General features: G+C 41.1%; 1 protein-coding gene across 6 annotated transcripts in view; it reads right to left on the bottom strand.

Annotated features, from left to right (window-relative positions):
• The window catches only part of LDLRAD3 (low density lipoprotein receptor class A domain containing 3), a 116,994-nt gene that overhangs the window by 43,572 nt on the left and 56,634 nt on the right, over positions 1–16,788 (bottom strand). For 5 of the 6 annotated variants that reach the window (XM_068945502.1, XM_068945503.1, XM_068945504.1 and 2 more), the window contains one exon: positions 13,445–13,579. In XM_068945502.1, coding sequence (XP_068801603.1) covers positions 13,445–13,579 — 135 coding nt within the window. The remainder of the gene's footprint in view (positions 1–13,444; positions 13,580–16,788) is intronic. The other variant, XM_068945505.1, reaches the window with a different exon arrangement.

Genomic DNA, 16,788 nt, shown 5'->3' with positions numbered 1-16,788 from the left:
TTTTGGGAAGTTTTTTTTTTAAGCCTAGACTACTCCTGCCCCTCCAGGGTGACACTAAAACATAAGAACAACGACTCAATAGGAGAACTTTACTTGAATAGGACAATATAATTTTGTCATATTTTAACTGTAGGCTGGTGATTAAAGTCTGTATATAGCTTAACATATAGTGCAGGATCTATAACAGTAACATATCAAACATGTCTCTGCACTTTTTCCTTCATCATTTTACTTTCACAATATTCTCTACTCCACACTTACACTAGGATTTCTGGGAAGGAGGAACATACTACCAATGTACAGGTAAGAATGACACATACCAAAAGCCTTCTTGTACCTTCCTGGGATATTCATTATTAGAAGGCTAACTCATTTCACGGTGTTTTTCCACATTGCTTGGCCTCCAACTCAAACGGCCAGTACAGCTTGCAAAGGGATCATGTCACGTTCTTGCTGCAGTATGAAAGCTTGTGATATCACTTCTGTGCATTTCCTCAGGCACCTCCAGCCAGAGCTCCCTTACTCACAGACCCTTGAATTACATCCAGCTTGGCCAGGAAGATACTCTCTGGATATTTTCTTGTAGTTATCAGTCATAACTAGAAGAAGATCTTGCACTGTCACTGACTAATCATCAGCTCTCTGGGATCCATATATCAAGAGGTGATGAAAAGAGCAGGCTGGAAGACAGGAAAGATTCAAGCTGTGGCTTGTGCAAATGCTGAATGTTTCAGTCACACTCGTGTTGCAAGTTTAACGGAAAGAATAAGATGTTGGGCTCAGGAATGTAAACCATGGCAGCTGATTCATCACAAAACTGATGGTATGAGCTAAAGAGCAGAAAGTTACCACCTTCTTGGTCTTGATAGTATATGAGCTGGCTTCCACACAATAGAAAACAAGACTATGGACAAGGGGTCCTTTATAGAACAAAATAAAAAAAAATCAGCAACTAGAACCCTGGCTTAAGCCCCTACATATGATCTGCACCCCTTACAGACACAGAGACTAGGTCCATTTGAAAGCCAGACTCCACTCGCTACCACTACATCTCATTTTTATTCATGAACAGCTGCTTCAGTCTGCTCTAACCACCCTGTGTCTGAGCCCACTTCTTAGGGTCCTCGGCCCCCAACTGATCACTCACATATCAGCTCCAGCCAGGTCAGTCAAAATTGGCTTTAATAGCAAGCCAGAACCAGCAAAAACTTCAGCTCGGAATTTGCTAGCTTTTGAATAGAACATACGGTCTTTTCATCTTCCTGCCTTTTCCTGACTGATCATGCTCCTCCAGCTATTAAACAAGGATATGATCTTCTCCTCAGCATTGCTTTCTTCAAGTAACACTTGAAGAAACACTTACTGTTTTCTGCTTCTGCTTTAGAGTGTGAAACGGGAGAATTCAATGGCAAGTTAGTCACTTACTCAAGATAAATACTCTCATTCCCAAACAATATTCCTAGCTATGGGTTTATTACAAGCATCAGTGCCAAATACCTCACAGAGCTTCCCATTTAATTGCATGTAATAAACCCTTTCCCTCAAGCGAAGCCCAAACCACCACTTTCCAAACCAGTCAGCAAGGCTCCAGTCCACAAGGACTTCAAAGCTGACTGACTTAATAGTCAAATTTAAGTTAAGAAAGGCCCTCTTGAAGAACATTCACAGCTTCAGAACTTGCCCTCTAGACGGCAAATCATAAGTCTCCTCCTCTAGAAGGTAAATTGTGAGACCCATTTGCCACAGAGAAGACCATCTCAAAAAGTCTGTAAGCGTTTTCCTGGACAGCCATCACTGAAATGAGGTCAGTGTTTGATAGCTATTCAGCACGTAGGAGGCAAAGAGAAACAACGATCTAAGAATAAATGAACCAATGGAACAAGCTAGTTTAATTCCCACAGGTTTTAGTACAGCGTAACACATTTCCTAACCACTTAACAAAAATACCAGATCCCCAAAATTATTTCCACTTAAGAGCTACTTGGTAGCTGCTGCATTTAATACAATGTAATAGCAGCACTGGAATAACTGAAAGATAAGGTGTGAAATAAGTCTTGAAAGCTTCTGGTTTGAATCCTACCATCATTATAAAAGAGGAGGATGTAATTCGCCACTAATGCTCAGCCCCACAGAGACTGCAAGGTGCACATCAGCTGACAGATAACACTCAGAAATGGTTCTTGACATTTATTTTCCTTCAGTATAATCCTTCACAAAACCTTAAAAAGTAAGGAGTTTGGTACTCCTCATCTGTAAAATAGAGATAAGGCATATGACAGAAGTTAACTGAAAATGCCAAGGTCATTTACCACGTCAATAACAAAGAATCTAGGTGGCTTGAGGTGCTGCTAGCTCTGTGCTCAGGACATGAGAACACACTCCCCTGTTTTCCAGTCCTTCAGCCATGTGGTTAGAAACACTATGCAAGCATATGAACTATATGGAGCATATGAACTATATGGAGCATATGTACAAACAGGACTTCTATATCCAGTGCTTCCCACTCACCAAACTGTCGCTTTCCATAAAATCTCATGCCTGCTTTGACATCTGAACTGAATTTCAATGCAGATACTAAAAGCTAGTTTGACACGAAACACTACAGCACTCAGTGTACCCTCTGCACTCCTCCCTCTGCTAGTTCTCCAGGTTTTACTGTTTGCATAGACTCTACATTACAAATAAATGGAAAATTAATTATTCAGCTTCTAATTCCCATTGCATGTTGATGTTTATTTAATTGAAAACCATATAATTGCTTTGTTTTTTTAACATCCTTCATAAACATGGATTTTTAAGCACAATTCTTTACAGCAAATTAGCACAGAATATCTGGTAATGTGAGATGGGGAGTGTGAGTTAGTTTGGCAAGGCCAGGGAACAAGCGCACAGACTAAAAAAAATAGTGTGATGTCTCTCATCCTTTCACAACTTTCAGTAGGCTACTATCACAGAATAACAGAATTGTTTAGGTTGGAAGGGACCTCTGGAGATCATCTAGTCCAACCTCCCTGCTCAAGCAGGGTCACCTAGAGTGTATTGCCCAGGATCACATCCAGACGGGTTTTGAATATCTCCAGGGAAGGAGACTCCACTACCTCTCTGGGCAACCTGTTCCAATGCTCTGTCACCCTCACAGTGAAGAAGTTTTTTCTCAGGTTCAGATGGAACTTCCTGTGTTTCAGTTTGTGCCCATTGCCTCTTGTCCTGTTGCTGGGCACCACGGAGAAGAGACTGGCCTCATCCTCTTGACATGCCCCCTTCAGATACTTATACACGTTGATGAGATCCCCTCTCAATCTTCTCTTCTCCAGGTTGAACAGGCCCAGCTCTCGCAGCCTTTCTTCAGAGGAGAGGTGCTCCAGCCCTCTAATCATCTTTGTAGCCCTCTGCTGGACTCTCTCCAGGAGTGCCATGTCTCTCTTGTACTGGGCAGCCCAGAAATGGACACAGTATTCCAGGTGAGGCCTCCCCAGGCCTGAGGAGAGGGGCAGGATCACCTTCCTCGACCTGCTGGCAACACTCTGCCTAATGCACCCCAGGAGACCATTGGCCTTCTTGGCCACAAGGGCACACTGCTGGCTCATGCTTAACTTGTTGTCCACCAGCACCAGCACTCCCAGGTCCTTCTCGGCAGAGCTGCTTTCCAGCAGGTCAACCCCCAGCCTGAACTGGTGCCTGGGATTATTTCTCCCTAGGTGCAAGACCCTGCACTTGCCTTTGTTGAACTTCAGGAGGTTCCTCTCCGCCCACCTCTCCAGCCTCTCCAGGTCCCTCTGAATGGCAGCACAGCCTTCTGGTGTGTCAGCCACTCCCCCCAGTTTAGTATCATCAGCAAACTTGCTGAGGGTGCACTCTGTCCCTTCCTCCAGGTCATTGAGGAATATATTGAACAAGACTGGACCCAGGACTGACCCCTGGGGGACACCACTAGCCACAGGCCTCCAACTTGACTCTGCACTACTGATCACAACCCTCTGAGCTCGGCCATCCAGCCAGTCATCTAGCCCACACTTCCTGAGCTTACCTAGGAGGATGTGATGGGAGACAGTGTCAAAAGCCTTGCTGAAGTCCAGGGAGACAACATCCACTGCTCTCCCCTCATCTACCCAGCCAGTCCGTCCATCCTAGAAGGCTTTCAGATTGGTCAAGCATGATTTCCCTTTGGTGAATCCGTGCTGACTACTCCTGATCACCTTCTTGTCTTCCACATGCTTAGTGATGACCTCCAGGAGGAGCTGTTTCATCAGGAGGAGGAGGAGGAGGATATGATACTATGGTACTATCATACCCAGCTTTCCAAAGAAGGTTGATCACACTCTGAAACACAAATTTTAATGCAAGAGCAGCAAAGAAGGGGCAGTTAAAAATTAAACAGCCTCATCTTTCACAGATTTACAGGTACTGAAATGCTTGACTGAGAATTAATCTTGCCTTAATCTAAAGTCTGGCAACAAACCTTTTTTTGGTGGTGGTAATCCATTTGCCTATCAAGTTGCATTTGCTAGTTTTAGATCAGGCAGCATGAAATACCTTTCCTTGGAGCCTTGGCTGGCAATTTGCTCTGGTTTCAAAAATCACCCTCAAGCAACTTATGCTCCACAGTGAATACGGCACACTGGTATGGTAGCTTAAGTGTGACCTGCAACAAAGAGACAAACACCATGTGCTTCAGCTGCAGAAAGTTAATGTTCCTGCTGACCTGGCTGGGATCAGCATTTGGAACAGATTGTGGGCATGAAGACATAATTGAGGTCTAGTAGTCACACTTCAGTGTTAACATCACCATAGTGGGGAGGTACTCCCCCTCCCTACCCCGCAGACGTAATTTCCCACACACTCATTTCTCTTATAAGCTATAAAATTATACTTTCTGTCAGGCAAAGTAGAATTGTGGCCATGCAAGCTAAGTGATACCACTTAGAGAAAAAACAGAATTACTCTGAACAAGGCCTTGTCAAAAAGGCAAACACAAACTGCCCAGACCTCATCAAGGTCCCACACGTATAGGACCTCTACAGTCCTGGGGGCAATTCTGCATTTCTAACTGCTCTTCTAAGACGCAACTGCAACACACCAGTACAGTTTCTAGCTACGGTGACATCTGGCTGACCTACAGACGCTGCATTTATTCTTGTTGAGCATACATCAGTAAAAATTTCAATAGATCTTGATAACCCTACCCGAGGTGGCTGTCTGCACAGATATCATGCTGGTTTAAGTCAATTACATAATTGACAAAGTATTAAGCTGCTGCAGTACCTGAATACAAGGCACTAACTTTTATACCTGCTTATGTTGACTTCGCTTGTGGCTGTATATTTGAGTAAAAACACATATATCAGTTTTGAGAAAGCTCATGCAAAACAAATATTCCCACATAAAATTTGTATTTTTTCACAGCTTCAGTTATAACCCTGTGCAAAACTAGTTTCAGCTGAGGACATCGCTGCAGCCTGACATTTTTGGAGCCACACCTACCAACTTCACTGCTGGCAGTGGTGGGCAGGGGGGAGAGAACAAAAACAAACAAGAAAAACCCCAAAACAAACAAACAAAAAATCCAGGATTCTAGGATATTTTTTTCCTGATCACACAGGTATAAGCAGCAAAACTGTGCAGCAGAGAAATTAAATGGAAGATCAAAAAAAACAGCACAAACTTGAAGAACAAGAAAAGCAAACTCTTGTGCTCTCTGCCCAAGTCTCTGCTCAAACTTTTGAGGGTAGCAACCTTCCCCAACAGTTCACTTTCAGAAATTATTTCTAACTAGTGGTTATAGACACTAACAATGCTCCAGACCAGGATTTGCAAAAGCACTAAAGCTTAAATGAACATTAGGCTTTCTGCTGCCACAGTCAGTACAGGCAGGTCTCAAAGCTAGATTTACACTGTTGAAGCATCACCTAGCTAAGATTTACACTGATACTCAGGCTAAAGAACTAAGTTTACCATTTGATTGACACTGCAGAGCAGATGGGCCAGACTCAATAAGAGACATACAGTCCAGCTCTTGGCTAGGTGTGGAAGTAGAACTAATGTTTGGGCCAGCCGGGTCTGATGAAGGAGGGTTAGGACTAGAAATAGAAGAAGCAGGAGAGCTAATTAGGCTAGTGAGAACATCTCCTAAACAGCTGAAACTGGAAACCTTTGCTGGGCCTCCTTTCTCTCTGAAATGCATCTTTTATGACAACTACCATTTCCTTACAAGAAGCAGGTTTTCTCAATACTGGAATTGCACTAACAGGAATTAAAATTGTATTTTAAATACAATCATTATAATAATTTTCTACAACAATTATAGAAAAATCACTTGGTCACCTTATGCGGAATTTATTTTGTTCGACAACAAATAAAAAATTGACATCTGTGCCTTTTATTTGCATTTCCTCCATTGACAATAGAAAGACTAGGGGCTTGCACCTGCTGCTCTGCAGCAGGAGCCTTCTACACAATTAAACGGCAATGACATCTAAGAAAAGTTAATGCAGTTCAGCAGCCAGGACAGCGTAGAACCCACCAAAGTGTATGGTATGTTTCAAACATCCGCTTGTGGAAAAATTATTTGAAAGGAATTGTTTTCACTAATGAGAGCTCAAGAGAAAATTTAACTAGCCTCAAGAACAATGGAAAAAAAACCTCCTGTATTCTAGACTTGTCTTCCTCTAGCTTGACATATCATCACCTGTTTTTCAAGTTTTGAAGCACATGCAAAGAAACTGGATACTCATGTCATCACCGTTTTCTAGAACTGTTAATTAGGCATAAATGTCAAAGTGAAGGTAAAACTATCAGAACAAAATTGTTAAGAGATCATATTTCATTTCTGCAGCGGTGAGGAAAAAACATGCCATTTTCAATCTCAGTTCCCAGCTTCCCTAATCAGCTGTTGTTGGCTGAAAGGAAAGTAGCTGGTACATGGTTACTACCTGCATGTACTGCTTTTTTGGTAACTAGCCTGAGAACCATAATTTTAGCCCCAGCTACAAAAACCGACCACCAGATTACAGCAGAAGTTCCATAATGGACTCCTGCAAGAACACTACTTTCATCATTATTTACAGCAAGCTGCACATGCAGGGAAGGTCTACATCTGCATCCTGAAGTGGTATCTATTTACAGAACAAGCATAATATGAACAGAATCAGTTCCTTATCTGTACTACATTTAAAGAATCACTTTCAGGGCAAGATGACAGCTTGCCAGATTTCCCCTCCCCCCCCACTTTTTTTTTTTCCCCCACTCCTCCTGCTAATGCTGTTGGTAAACATGGTGATCCTTGAGTGATATGAAACCTTGCCTGAGATTTAATCAAGGTCAAGAAACTGATTTTACACTAGTCAAGTCATCATCTGCTGATAGTTTTCAGCCACAACCCATCAAAGCTGGACTATAGAGGAGATACAGGTGAAGAGACTGGATACCTCCCAGATCCATAAACATCGTTTGAAGTAAGAGCCTGTTGTCTGTTGGAAGACCTGAAGTCACTGCTTATCCATCTTCACATTATAGTTGGAGAGCAGCTATTCTACTGAATACAAACAGCGGTGGCCTAACATTTTGGTATTATATCTATCACTATTCTGCCAAAATGCTAAGTCGGAACGTCCACAGGGGCAACAGACTGATCCACAACACAGGCATGTATGTCTCTTCTGCCAGAAAACAGTCACACCTTTGTAAAATGAGGGAACTGTAAGACACAGCAACTCAGAAGTACACTTGTACCAGTCCTCTGGACTTCTCCCTGATATCCACAGAGCTATTTTACACTACTCTAATTGCAAAGCCTCTACGCACAGTAAAGTACGATTTCTCCTCACAGTCTCACTCAGAAGTTAATGTTCTTCTCATGGAGAAGTCAGAATCTGAGACCATTTATATAAAGCCTGTGTTATTATCTGCTGTCCAAATCAAATGAATAAACAGTCAATTTTGCAAGCTACAGACTGGCCTGGAAGGTAGGAGGGACTGGAATCTGCATACTGTTGAAATCAATGCACAGATGAACTTATCAGCCATCTGAAACATCTTCTAGTACTAACATCTGCTTCCTGTAGCTCATCATATCTTTCAGCTTCCACCCAGATGAATCACTCTTTTTCTTGGAAGAAAACACCTGAAATAAATCATCTTTGAAGGAGTAAAAAGGGGATAAAGAACAGGAAGCCTGAAATTATCGGGGAATGGAGGAAAGAATGAATTCATAGATGACAGAAATACTTTCATCTAAGAAGTGTTACAAATCAGGGGTTTCAGACAGCTAAATATGCTCGGGCATAGCCTTTATTTAATAAAGCATTCAGTGACATTTTATTTGTATCTGCTCTTAAGTTTCTGCTTCTATTTAGTCTGCCTCTGAATATTAAATCCCAGCTGTGGGCTGAATTTGGGCTAAGCTTATATACAGTAATTGCAAGTTGAGCTTCAGTTTACAGACTGTGTAAATAATGAATCAGAGACTCAGTAAAAGGAAATGTGCGCAGCCAGAATCAGACTGCAAGGCTTTGGGATGTCTAGGTGATACCACAGCATCTGGGAATTTAAGAATTTCATGTGGCCACATGCAAAGGGCTGGTTACAAGCTCCACATGGAGTGGGATGTTCTAGTAGCTATTTATGTTTTAGAAATTCAGTATTATGATATTTCATTGCAAATTTAGAGTATGTCTATTGCATTTGGCAGTCTGTTCTGAAACCCACTTTGTGTTATACAAACATCAGCAAAGGGTTGCTGATGCAAACAAATATCATAATATACATGGCAAACATCAGCAATGGGACTTAGTGCTTACTGCTTTAGGCAGTTCCATTCCAATCTAATCTCACCTAACTCCACCTAAGTGATCATTACAGAATTTCTGTCATCACTTAAAAATTAATTTTAACAAATCAATTTTTGGAGCCGATTTTACTTGCTTGACATAGGGCCAGATTCTTCAGTTTTCAGTATACTGCCAGTTTTTATACCAGCAATTTATATGTGCCACAAAGGAAAAAGCAGAGATTTCTGACAGTTGTGTATGCTTCTAAACGTGTTTTAGAATTTGGGGGAATATCAAAACCCTAATTCAGCTTCAATGAAAAAAATACGCAACTTGGGAAGGGGAGGGGGAAGGCAGGTACTCACATGTGCAACAGTGGGCATTACAGAATCCACTGCAGAAATGTAGGGCAGGAATCGCTTTCAGGGCGCTTGCAGAACAGTTGGTTTATAACTTGACTACAGTGGTACTGTTTACTAACAACTGCAGAGCTAGAATGGTAGAAACACTGCTGAAGCCAAGGGCCTCTACAGCACCAGTCACAGTGAACACAGACTTGCAGCAATATAAAGTCCCCTTTCCTAGGCAACGGGGTTAAAACTAATAAAGGTATTTAGCAAACTTTGAAGGAAAGAAAAGAAGGACCATGAAAAGAAGAGAAGTTTGAATCAAAAGAGCCCATATACTACTTTTATTCTAGAAAGATTTAACAGCAACAAAAGTACAACACAGAGGAGAAATCAGAGAGGAAGAAACACTGTGAAAACACATTTAGATAGAAAGCAATTAAAGGAATACATAAATATAGTCCTAGAGCTGAACAAATTCACCTAGTTGCTGAAAAAAAAAATTAAGAGGAGACAGAAAAAGAATAAGGAATTCCCTTCTAATTCAATGGATTCAGCAGGAAATCCTCCTTCCCCTCCCCACCCCCCCCAACAGGCAGATCAGACAAGTATACCCAGAGCAGCTGCTCTCTAAATTATTACCACCATCAGTTAATTTAAGGCATGGGGAAAGATCATCTTGAAATATGAGAAACGTGGATGGGGGAGATGAACTTTCTTAATTTAAGACACTTTAAGCATAGAGTAGGAACAGAAATTCCAATCACTGCAAGTGTGGTTAAAACTAGAATAATGCCCTAGAAAGGGCAATTGCACACTACTCATACACAAACACACAGATTGATCCAAGCAATTACAGCCTTCGCCAGTTCCTAAGATTCAGGCATGTATCGGGACTAAAACTATATTCTAGACTAAGAGAAAAGTCTGGCCATTCTACTTTAATGCTGGAAAACAGAGATGACAGAAGTGTAACTGGTGAGATTAAAGGAAGAGCTCAGGATTATCACAGCAGCTACAAGATCTACAAATAATTACAAAATATTAATCATTTGACTTGCTTCTAAATTGCAATGGTTTAAGTTTTTAAACTGATACTTCCCCCATGACACAAAAGTCTATATAAAACGTGCAACACTCAGTTACAAGTGGTAAGGAAAAACAAAGGAGGGCAGGAAATTGCCTTTAAAATTTTTGACCTTCCTCCCTTTTTCGTGACTTTGACGTGGGCCTCTCCCCATCTCAAATGATTCTACCCTACCCCTAGTTATGACTAAAATTAATCTTCATAAACCTACAGCTTCAGGTTCATCTCAAATTCCAATGTCCCAGCAAAGCTATTACTCATCAAGGACAGCTCATTTTGAAGTCTCCTATATCAAAGCCAGGTCAACACAATTTTCAGTAAGGGTTTACATTCCTGTTTTCCTAGACTGCACCGTGACCACCCTTGATTGAAAGGATCTTTATGCATGGAGGAGCATCTGAAACAAACCAAACAGATATGGCACTGGAGCTTTTCAGTAATGACAGCTGGATAAAGGAGGCCTTTGAAGTTCACGGGAGAAGTAGGAAGAGGTGTTAATTTAAAAAGCTTGTCAGTATACCCGAGAGCAGAAAGAGAGCAAAGTACCAATTAATAATTCACACTTCTATTCCACATGTTATCAGAGCGTCTCAAAACAGTTTGCTAACATTGAATAAGTCTCACAACATTCCCCTGAAGCAGATAAGCACAGATGAAGCTCTACTCCTAACTGCCAGGATGTTACTCTGGGGCATTTTGTTGAGTTGCTCTGTGCCTCATTTTCCCTATCTGTTAAATAGAGATAATGACCCAATCCTACTATAGGGAGTGGTTCAGAAGCTTAGTGTTTGCTTAATCAACAAATTTTTACACAGAAAAATAGCACACAAGGGCAATCTCATATGTCAGACTTCATTCAATTACACTATGAATTAAAGCTACTGCATTTAACATTGTATCATGGCTAGTGGGAAGAAAATACTATACCTTGATTTCATAATAACTTACAGGTTATCACCTTTGCTCTGTCCCTAAGTATCTAGAACAGTTATGTTCTGGTTCTGGTTATTGACTAGGATTCTTGGGTGCTGTGTTAACATGAAACTCATCATAATTACCATAATTAGATCTGCTGTAGAAAGGATGGTGAGAAATGAAAAGATTCTGTCCACAGTTGCCTCTAATTCTCAAATAACACGAAGTCCTTTGTATGTTTGGAAGCCAGGACAGACAGAGCCATAGCTGCAAACTCAGGAAGGAATCTTTATTTACATTCAGATGGGAAGCTGAGCACATTATTACACTGTTTAATCCTCACTTTGAAAGATAGGTACATAAGCATCGCCCACTTACAGATTCGGAAACGGCAATTCAGGGAAACTCTGAACTGCCAAAGGACAGAGACAATCACATATACACAGAGCCAGAATTTCAGTTCAGCAACTCTTTACACTCCCAATCTTGTACTTTGGACCCAATTTCTTCTCCTGTGAACTGTAACAGCATTTTTTTTTTTTTTGGTCATTGCTACTATGGTCCTAACGAAAGAGAGCTCCTTTTCTCTTGTTTGGGGGCTCTTTCATGCACAGATTCAGACAGAATTACTTTGCTTAACCATCTTATTAGTCTGACTTTTCCAGAGGACCAAAGATAAAGTAACAGCTTCATGAAATACAACTCTTTTCTTCTCCTTAGCCTGACAGTCACTTCCAAAAGCAGATTGTCATGACAACAAACAACCTGGAGGCAATCCAGCCACTTAATCTGCAGAGGATGCAGCCATCCCAACCTTGGAAGAGAATTCTGCTGCTTTAAGCTTCTGATGAAAAAACAAAACAAAACAAAAAAGCATACACGCAAAAAACCCCTTACCACACATGTTAATCTTATTAGGCTGCCTTAGGCCCACAGGGAAAAACAATTCACCCCTCAGCACAGTGGTAACAGCATTATTGCAGCAGTAGACAAATTTTAGTCCCTCAGAAGTCCTTTCCTTCCATCCAGAAAGAGCTTAATCTGAGAGCGGGCCAAGCCATTCTCTCTGAGGCACTCTCTCAGCAGAGTTGTTTTGAGGATGCAACACAGAGCCCAGCAAGTAGGTAAGTACCAGGCTGACCCATTCCACTTTTAGATCTCAAGCAAAAGGAAAGAGCTCATAGGTTAAGCAGAGAAATTGCACGGAAGAGAGACTCTCCTATACCAGCCATCACTATACATCATTTTTTGTTGACACTGCTGTTGCATGTTCTCCCTCTTCCCCTATGAGCTTTGATAAGGGGCAATGATTCATCAAGAATATTTATCACTATTTTAATTATCTTGTATTAAATGAGGGACTAAATCATCAGTGCAGCTGATATTAAAGTCATTCTCTTTCAATTTTCCTAATTTCATCATTTTTCATACCTTGTTCTCTCTCTTCATGCTTCCTGTCTGCTATAAGCGCAAGCACACTGCATCACTCCTGCAAATAACCCCACACTCTCCTGTTTTTTCTCTACTCTGATCTCTCAGTAGTAACTCAGACATAAAAAGGTTTAGCAGATGATGCCCAGTATACATCATTCATCAACCTCAATTCATATATATTTCATGTTTTATAGAACGTCATGGCATGAAGTTAGAGAAAATACAACTGAGGAGCACCAGATATAGAGTTATAGCAAAAGCTAAAAAGAAAGAAAAAAAGAAAGACAGATTGTTTTGTGAGATTCTTACAAAACTGGATATAGAATATTTTTACAACAGTAGTAACAATGCCTTCCCTATCCTCATCTTTTTCTGTAAGTACAAAAATGAGGAAGGGTAGGAGCAAATTCCTTCATTGCAGACTTGTCCTACAGTGAAACTTACCTTGCAGAAGTAACTGAGGAATGAAGATCTAAATTAAGCCTACAGAGTTACTCATCTAGGAAATGGACAGACTGTTGAACTATTTCAAAATGAAGTTTTATTAATGATCATTCTGGGTCCAATCCATCTCTCATGGAAGTCACTGAATGGACTGTGAGCAACTTCAGTGAGCACTGGATCACAGACTTTCCACAAAAGTGCATTTGTACTAAGCTGAAAGAGACAGCAGCAGTCCTCTGAGGACTTGGAATGAAATACACACACGCACACACACTGCATGCTTCACTTGCAGGATTAGGAAACACCAGTTCTATCCAATGCAGGATTAGGAAACAGCAGTTCTATCCAATGCAGAGTAAATCGGAAGAATCACGTTTTCTTCTGAGCCTGCTCCTGAACATTAACTGAAGTTGGTATAAAGGTGCAGAACAGCATAAAAACCCCATGCCTACCTTGAGGGCTTTCACAGCTTTCTTCATCACTGTTGTCTTGACAGTTATTCTGACTGTCGCACACGAAGCTTTTATCAATGCAAAGACCATTTTTACAGTGGAATCGAGCAGTAGAGCAAAGTAATGGATTTGCTGCTGTGAAAACAGAAAGTGAGATCTTTCATTAGAAATTCTCTTACCCAGACAGTGAAATAGCCTTCAAGCAATCCACAACAACAGGTCACAACTCAGCAGTTGGTCAATTCACTGAATGTGTGGGAGTAACTTGGCAACCAAGCAAATCTTGTCTCTCTAGGGAGGGTGCTGGAATTTCTAATTCATGAAAGATTCATTAGAATTAGCAGAGATCTAGTCCACCCACCGCTGAGTCTTCTGTTCACATTCATGAGAGCCCCTATCACGATCACTGTTAGGTGCTCAGCATTCGCTTACTCTGAAGACACATAGCTGGTAGCACTGCCTGTCATGAACACTGCCTGTTACTTCCTATTACACCACTCGGTTTAGCTAAATTCTCATATTATAAGCAACAATTCAGGTTGAAAACTGCCATGCAGCATGTTCTCTACCATAACTATCTTTTTCCACCTTCCCTCTCTGGGTCTTTCTTTTTTTTTTTTTCTTTTTTTTTTTTTGAGTTAATATGGCTGCTTACGTGAATGAATCACAATGAGAACACCCACAAAATGAGCAAAATGAGCTTCATGGCAAATTCTTGCCCAGGTGTAGATATAGGACCTGAAATTCCCCCTGTCAAGGAGGTGCCCTCCGGAAGCTCTGTAGAAATCCTATCTACGATGGCCACGTATGCCTTTGTAGGAAGACAATGCTGCAGCCCCTGAGTGGGGGCCCATCAGCACTGCGTAGATCACCAGCTGCACGCTTCGACCCCGGTTAGAGCAGGAGTGCTCCTGACTGCCACGTCTGGGCACCGAGAACAAGCAGAGATCCTCTCACTTACAGATCACAATACATATTGAAGGGACCAAATTACTCTTGCCCAAAGTGTCAATATTGACGTTCCTTAACTTCTCAATGTTCGAATTTGCAACTTCTTTTTGAGGGTAACACGCACATTGTGGTAGCCCCCAGAAAACCCTTTCAAATAATAAGGCCCAGTGTGTTAGGTGATGTGCACACACGGCAAAAACCGAATAAAATTTAGGCAGACTAATTTAGATAGAGCAGTCTTCTCACTCATTACAGCATATTTACTATTATGTCCAGTCTCATTTGAAGTCTCAAGCAGTACAGTTTTCATCATTTCTCCTAGGAGACTACTCCACAGTTTCAATGTGTCTCACTGTCAAGATTTCCTTGATACTCATCTCAAGTTTTCTCTTTGCTAATTTGATCCCTCTACTTTTAGCTATACCCCAGCATACACAACTATAAAATCCTTCTCCTTGAACAGTGTTTACACTCTTCATATATAGCCTTATCTTCCTTCATAGTCACGGCTTAGCCAAGATGTGCATAATTTAGCTGTTTCTAATATCTCCTAATAAATCAATTTCTGTCCCTTAATCATTTTTGTCACTCTTCTCTGAACTTCTGCCAATTTTTGGTAATGAGGTGACTGAAACTGAATGCAATATTCCAACTGAAAACCTTAAAGCTGTTTGGATGCCTTGTCTGCTTCAAAGTGCTTCTCTGCCACAATAACAAAGGGGATTACAGTTCCCAAATAGTAACTGGCTGCATATTTTTTAAAGTAAGAGGTGCCCTTAAAGGGTATTTAAAAAAAAAAAAAACACCTTTTAAGTCTGCCATGCATACAATCTGCAGTATATATAACAAACACTCCCTATGTCCGGGTAATTCTCTCAGCTCTCCAGAAGCACATTTATCATAAACATGATAAATCTCCTTTGGTCTGAAATTGCTGCATACCTGTGTAGCATGTTGATTTTGCAGGTCACTTTAGGGCCTACAGCACCATTGCTCTCCATAAACAAAGCAGCAACTAGACTTTTAGTTTAAGCACACACTTGGCATTTCTCAGTACATCTGCACAGAGTAAAAGGGAGATCGGTGGCATGGTATTATCAGCTGTAAGGCCTGCTGAAGCTACACACTGCAAAAACGTGGAAAATTACATAGTTTATAATCAATTGCATTTGTGCTGAGCTGATACATTTTAAACCCTGAGATCTGCCATTTGTCACTGCCTCATCTCAAGGATATTCAAGGCACATTTGTCCAAAACTCTTTCTAGTGCCACTTGTTTAAGCATAACCAAAGATCGCAAATTATTTCCTTAGCCTTTAATCCTCTTTCTCTAGCTTCATCTGCTCTGTAGAGGTGCTATCTCCCTGTCGCAGTCCAAATGCCAGGAATCAAATCAGACTCTCTAGGCAAACAACAGATGGCATCTTAAATGATGCTGGTGCTGCCATAGAGACCTTAATACGCGCGAGGAAAGCACACAAACAAGAAAGGTATGTCCTATGAGAAGCAGACAGTGACATATCACTGTAAAGATCGCCCCTTTTGTTATCTTTGAAAGCTGATGTCTGTTGTCCTCCTCCTGACCTTTAAATGTCATTAAAAGAAAAAACCCAGCCTACTTAAACAAGAGTAGGAGCAAGTATCTGCTGCAAGCTTCTACCTTCAGACCCACAGAACATCAGGGCTTTTAGCAGCTCCTGCTAATAGCAATAGAGCTGCTCAATCACACATAACTTTTCCTTACTGCTATGACAGATCCCTGCTGTACTTACAAGTACAAATGAATCTGTGCAGCCACATGCAAAAGTTTTAGCCCAAGTCAAGCACTATTTCAAATAATCTTTTTGCTGCGACTTCCTTGCAAGCTGCTGTGCAGCAACTTAAGCTAGTGCATTGGCAGGCACCTTTGACTTTGAGCACAACCTCCTTCTCACTCCAAGAGCCTGTACCACCAAATAACCCCTCCTGCTCTTTTTTGCTCTTTCAGAGCGTATATAAATAGAGGTGCTAAATGCAGTAATGATCAAATAGGTCATTCTCTTCAGCGACAAGAAAGGGGAAAATGAATATTAAGCAATTTTAAGTCATATTTGTAACATTTACTCAACTTGAGTGACATTATCTGTGTAGAGAAGAGCCATTCAAAGCTTACAGGTGGGGCTTAAAGTAATAGACTAGCATTATGTACAAAATATAAGGATGAGCTAGACCTTAAAAAAGTGAGTTCGCCAGCTCTGTTTCTGTGATGTGAATGCCCAGTGTGATTCACTGTCTCGGACAAGAGTAAGAGGCTAAATTGTGAGACTGGTGCTTGACGAAGTATATGGCAGAACAGGCTCTGTTTTGCTCTTCTGTAGTTATGACTGATTCAAAAAGGATACAGCTTCAAGTCA

The sequence above is a fragment of the Struthio camelus genome, chromosome 5, assembly GCF_040807025.1.
Source record: "Struthio camelus isolate bStrCam1 chromosome 5, bStrCam1.hap1, whole genome shotgun sequence".
In the NCBI taxonomy this organism is placed as follows: domain Eukaryota; kingdom Metazoa; phylum Chordata; class Aves; order Struthioniformes; family Struthionidae; genus Struthio; species Struthio camelus.
Note: the sequence above shows the minus strand (reverse complement) of the source record. Positions and strands in the feature narration are given on the sequence as shown.